Source organism: Glycine max, chromosome 18 (genome assembly GCF_000004515.6).
Source record: "Glycine max cultivar Williams 82 chromosome 18, Glycine_max_v4.0, whole genome shotgun sequence".
Classification (NCBI taxonomy): domain Eukaryota; kingdom Viridiplantae; phylum Streptophyta; class Magnoliopsida; order Fabales; family Fabaceae; genus Glycine; species Glycine max.
Genome location: NC_038254.2, coordinates 3,216,780 through 3,222,306, shown reverse-complemented (window position 1 = coordinate 3,222,306; position 5,527 = coordinate 3,216,780). Strand labels below are relative to the sequence as shown.

Here is a 5,527-nt window from a genome sequence, read left to right as displayed (position 1 = left end):
TGTCCAACAGACATATAAACTGCATCTTGTGAGAGTTGAGAAAAACGGTGTGAGACTTCCCAAACAATGTGTAGGTGCAAAGGTTTTATTTAAGGGGTTAGGTGCAGTTTGCAAAAGGTTTGGGATAAAGAAGAAAGTAAAAGGGACAGTTATCATAGAACCATTATATCATCACGCGATTAACATGTTAACTAAGGAGATTCTAATTAAGTGCAGCATCTTTCTGGTACATTTCATGTACATTATTACACAAGACTAGCAGTAGCAGATAATTCAAAGTTTAAATTACAGCTAGGGAAACTACATCTCCCATTCTTTTTCACTAACTACTAATCCTAGTAATTGCAATAACACCGATTACAAACCAACATATTGAACAATTTTAAGTTATGCGAACGAGATAAAAGGATAGGAGAAATTAAAGCATAAGGTGCAGCTGCCTGCTGGTTTATGAGGCTGCAAATCTAATTTTTACAATATGGCAAATCTAAGAACCATGTTTTGGACTGTGATCTAGAGATGTCTTGAACCAGGAATGTCAATCCAATGCAACTGGAGCTCCACTTCCCCACTCTCAACATTTCTTAGTCTAAGAACCATGTTTTGGACAACCTTGCCATCCTTCAACATTATGTGACTCTCTTCAGCTAAACAGTTTTGTCTGCTAGGTAGCACTTTTGTAACTATAGTATTGTTGGGGAGACCTGACAAGCGCATCTTCACTGCTTCAATAAATGGACCTATGAAAAACTCAGCATCCCCCATTTTGTCATCCATGCTAAATGTGTCCTTGTCATACACATGCTGCATCACAGGACAGTAATATTACAGCCAATTCAGTAGAATTTGCTGATAAATTGAATTAATTCAAATTTCCATATGCACAGTAAGTAACAAAGGAATGCATTGTTTCAGCAAACTCCACAGTATATGTTAATGTTCATAGTCCCCAAAGTTCAACATCTTTTGATGCTAAGATAATGTTCATATGGCTTAAATGTTCAGTACTACATGGATAACAGTCAATATGCATATCAGTAACACAAGACTGATTCAGATAATCTAATGCAACTTTCAATTTTTATATTTTTTTACTCAAATTTTGCTCTGTAGTATTGAAACACAAACATTATAACAGTTACTTACTAGATGAATTGGAGCATGAGGGTCTGAAATAGACAAGGTCAAGTCATCATTCCATTCAGGATTTAGATTCTTCTTGACTACCCGAGTCTTCAGCTTCTGCATATGAGACATAAAATGCAGTAATGAATTGAATGTTCAGAGTTCAGAAAACAAGAAACACACAAGGTTTCTACCCGTCTACTATTTGTGTTAGGATATAAGGAGAAGGAAGAGTTAGTTAATATAGTTAAACTACTAATGAGTTAGTTAGTTAGTTAGAGGGGTTTATTAGATATAAATAGAGAAAGAAGGATAGGAGAGAGGGGAATCTTATCATTTGTAGATTGAGCATTAGCTCTTTGTGAAAGGAGAAATCCTTTGTGAAGGGGAAACCCTTGGAGGAGAGTTTTCTCTCCTATTTTCTTCCTCATTTCAATTCTTGGTACCTAACAATTTGGTACCAATTAACATATTGACCCAAATCATGGAAAACCATATCGTTAATTATACATGGCTAGAAATTTAGAATAAACACTTAATTACCCCTTACACATGAAGTTCTGATGAAGAAAGAATCACAGAAAAGGCTACTTTGGGATGCAAACAGAAATTCTTTCCTAACTTATTTATTGGAAAACACCCCCAACAAACACGATGAGAAGAAGGCTAAAACTTGATTCGGCTGACAAAAAAACAGCTTAGACAAAGTTTGTTATAATTTATGCGCCGGCGATATCCATTTGTTTGTTGAAAAATACTAATTTAAATACTTCGAAGATTCCTAATTTTTTGTTTTTATACTATTTTATTTATTTTTAATCCCAGTGTGGGACGTGTTATTTGACACTACCCATCAAGACGAATTGGTTTGGCCAGTTATGACTTGTCTTCTATGTTCTTCACTGACCACATAAACAAATTCAAAATTTTCAGATTTATCTTCTCTAAATTGAAGGGTGTATTTTAGAGAAGACTAAAGTGCACTCACAATAGTGGTTTTTAGAGGACTCAAATCCTAAAATTTATATGCAGGTGGTGTGCAAGAGTGGGAAAATATGAACTTTTAACTTGAATTAGACTGTCTTAAAAATGTTGCCACCGCATACTTATAGCTATATTAATTATATATATTTCTGTACCCAAAAAAACTCATCTTCTTCTCCAACAAATTAAGTTCTAAAACCATCTATGTATATTGAAAAGTCAAGACATGAAAAAATGAAACAGATACTCCACTTTTAGTCAACCAAGGTGAGCAACAATCAGAATCAAATGTGGGGAGAAAGAAGATGGAAGAAGGGGCACATAAAAGAGGGGATTTAAGAAAAGAGAGAAAAAATAACAAAGAGAAAAAGTCAACAAGCTCTCTCAAGAACAGAATCAAAAGATGATCAGAGAAAACTGGAGAAAAAACTGACCTGCCTTCCCATTTTGATGACAACATAAGGGTCACTGCTCACCACATCCCTGATGGCAAGATTGACACCTTTTTCAACATGAATTCTCAGCAGACCCAACAAGTTCTCCATGGAAAGAAAAAAACACTATGTGAGGGAATGAAATGAAGCAAAATGGATTTTCAATACAGGACAAGTGGCTCCAAGGGACCTGTATGAGTCAACCAAAGTGGTTGCAGCTATTTATAATCTGTATAAGGTTCTCTCTATTATTTTTTTAGGACTTCTTCTCTCTTTAGTCTTTAGGTACTGTGCTAGAACTTAGAAAAGAAGAAAATTTTTCTTTTAGGTAAAATGGTAAATTTGGTTACTATTTATCTTAGAATTTGATTTTGATCTTCTTATAATTTAATTCACGAATTTAGTCTCTCAATTTTTTATAATCTCATTATTTCAGTCTCCAACTCTAAACTTAAACGTTGACTTTGATCGATAATTGCTTGTCTTGATTGTCCTTATCGCACATTTATTAGATGTTAGCATCATATGTCACTTTTTATTGGACATTAATTTCGTGCACCTAATTAATGTCAACGTTCAAATTAACAAAATTAAAAAAATTAAATTATACAGGATCAAATTTATAATTTTAATACAGAGAATTAAATTTATAATTTACCTTTTTTGTGCAATTTATACTCAAAAGTTAATAAACTTACCCTCTGATGATTTATAACTAAAGAAAAATTTAAATTATCGTTGCATGAATTAATTTTTCATTCTACTAATGGTCAAATTATACCTAAAACAGAGATAATAATAATGGTAATTTTGAATTTGCTAAACACCCCTAATATTATAAAATAGAATTCATAAGCTATTACAATTAAATTCACGATAAGAATATGTTTAGTAAAATTAAGTGAAAAGTGAGTTAGAAGTTGGTTTAAATTAGTTGGAAGTATAAAAATTAGTCGGTAATTGAAAGTTGAAAAATTAATTTATTTAATTTAAGTATTTGTTAAAATTAGTTGATGAAGTAGGTGAAAAGTGTAAAATGATAAAAATAATAAAATCATAATTTATTTAAAAAGAATAATCAAAAAATTCAATAAGTATATTAAGGATAAAAGAGAAGAAAATATTAAAAGTTAGAAATGAGTGTTATAAAAAATATTATTTCAATTAATATTTCAAAAAACGTTAGAAATAATTAAAAAATTATTAAAAAAAACTTATTTACCAAACAGTCAAACAAATTTTGTAGTTATGTTAGTAAATAAAATTAAAAGTTAACTGAAATATTTTGCCAAATATAATCATAAAGCCTATGATTGATAAAATTAACTAAAAAACTAATTAAAAGTTAAAAAATTAACTAATAGTTGAAAACTTAAAATTTAGCTTATTAAATTATAAGTATGGAGTAAAATTAGTTGTTGAAATAACTAAAAAAATATAAAATAACATAAAAATAATAAAATTATGATTTATTTAAAAATAATTAAAAATTTGGATAAATATATTGAATTAAAACATATAAGAAAATATAAAAATTTAGAATTTAAAAAAGAAAAAAAAGGAATAGAATCCAAAGTGTGGACTGTTTCTGAAGTTGAATACAAGCTTCTACAATTTTTCCATTTTTTTAATCATAGCAGTATCCCACGTTTACTCTCCAAATATCGTCAACAGGGGGGGAGTCCAATGTTAGGCGTAATCTTAATGCATAAGTGAAAAGTGTGGAACCAATTTTGAAAGGATTTTTTACTAGAAAACGCTAGGCTGGGGACCATGCATGGAATAGTTTATGTACTTTTGACCAAGTTTGATAATAATACCTAAAACAATTCCAAATAAAACACGTTAAGTTGAAGAGAAAACACAAAGGGGAAAAAAAGTTAAACTTAAACAGTAGGTTCTTATTTTGTTTTAAATATTTATCCCATTGTTTTATCCTTTTTAGTAAATTTTTTACATGAAACATAACATGCTTTTTTGATACTCTTTCTCTTGGCGGTTGAAATTTCTTCGAAATTACAATAGGTCATATATTATATTTAATGATTCTCTTTTATAATTTTATAATTTTCAATAAATTTTAATTAATAACAAAATATGTGTTAAAAAATATGTTAAAACAGTATATTATTATCCCTATTTTTTTACATTTACTCACTTCCGTCAAGGTGCTCTTAAAATCAGATACAGAATACAACTAAAAAGTTAACAGAATACATCGAAACTATCTAAAATAATATTAATGTTAATAGGGTGTTTTTCTTAATGGAATTGATGTCATAAATGATATATATGCCCCGATCAAATCATTATATGGAACCACATAATCTTGATTTTGAGTGTATGATAATAGCTGCCACTTAGCTTGTTTGATTTGTAAAGAAATTATTGATTTATTTAACGTTTTGATGGAATTTATTTAAAAATAACTATTTTGAAAAAAAAGTTAAAACAAATTAATTACTTTTGAGGATAATATAAATAGCAAATTATATTTGTCCCTAATCAGTTTATCATTTATTATACTTACGTCTCTTTCTTACAAATCACATTTTTTTTATTTTTCTTGTAGTCACCATTAATAATAGTGTTATTTATTTTTATTTTTTTTAAATGACCTAAGAATCCCTATCACTTTCGCATAAGTCTAGTCTTAGTCTAAGTACATGTTAGATTTCACTTACGAAAACACCGTTAACTCTCTCATCACCCCTTTGGTCAATTTCATTGTCTTTGTCAATCACTACAATTTCATTGTCCTTGTCTCCTCTTACGCTATCTATGGTCTCTTCCAATATCGCGGTGATCTTGCCAATGATCAATGTTCTTGTTGTGTGCAATCACCTAACTCAATATCTTCTAGAAATTACATGTCTAATTCTTGTTAAAATTAATAGTATTAATGGGTTAAAGAGTCATAATACAATGGATGATTAACATGTATGATTTTAATTTAGGATAATCAATGAGAATTAGCTTAAATT

The 5,527-nt window shown here is 29.5% G+C and overlaps 1 protein-coding gene across 3 annotated transcripts; it reads right to left on the bottom strand.

Annotated features, from left to right (window-relative positions):
- Positions 1-206: 206 nt before the first annotated feature.
- LOC100793531 (protein C2-DOMAIN ABA-RELATED 1) lies at positions 207-2,755 on the bottom strand. 3 transcript variants are annotated; one of them, XM_003552927.5, is made up of 3 exons: positions 2,544-2,755; positions 1,147-1,242; positions 207-804 (listed from the first exon to the last, which is right to left on the bottom strand). In XM_003552927.5, the coding sequence occupies exons 1-3, from the start codon at positions 2,652-2,654 to the stop codon at positions 514-516; spliced, it is 498 nt and encodes a 165-aa protein (XP_003552975.1). In that variant the 5' UTR covers positions 2,655-2,755; the 3' UTR covers positions 207-513. The 3 variants fall into 3 exon arrangements, with proteins under 3 accessions (XP_003552975.1, XP_040867974.1, XP_040867975.1); XM_041012040.1 differs by lacking the exon at positions 2,544-2,755 and adding an exon at positions 1,669-2,493 and having other exon boundaries at positions 1,147-1,571; XM_041012041.1 differs by lacking the exon at positions 2,544-2,755 and adding an exon at positions 1,676-2,493 and having other exon boundaries at positions 1,147-1,571.
- Between the last annotated feature and the right edge of the window lie 2,772 nt (positions 2,756-5,527).

Bases quoted from the DNA above. Each gene is read 5' to 3' on its own strand.
- LOC100793531 (XM_003552927.5), bottom strand. From the start codon at position 2,654: ATGGAGAACTTGTTGGGTCTGCTGAGAATTCATGTTGAAAAAGGTGTC. The intron at 1,243-2,543 runs GTCAGTTTTTTC...TCTCATATGCAG, and splicing joins TCATCAAAATGGGAAGGCAG to AAGCTGAAGACTCGGGTAGT. The intron at 805-1,146 runs GTAAGTAACTGT...CCTGTGATGCAG, and splicing joins CTCATGCTCCAATTCATCTA to CATGTGTATGACAAGGACAC.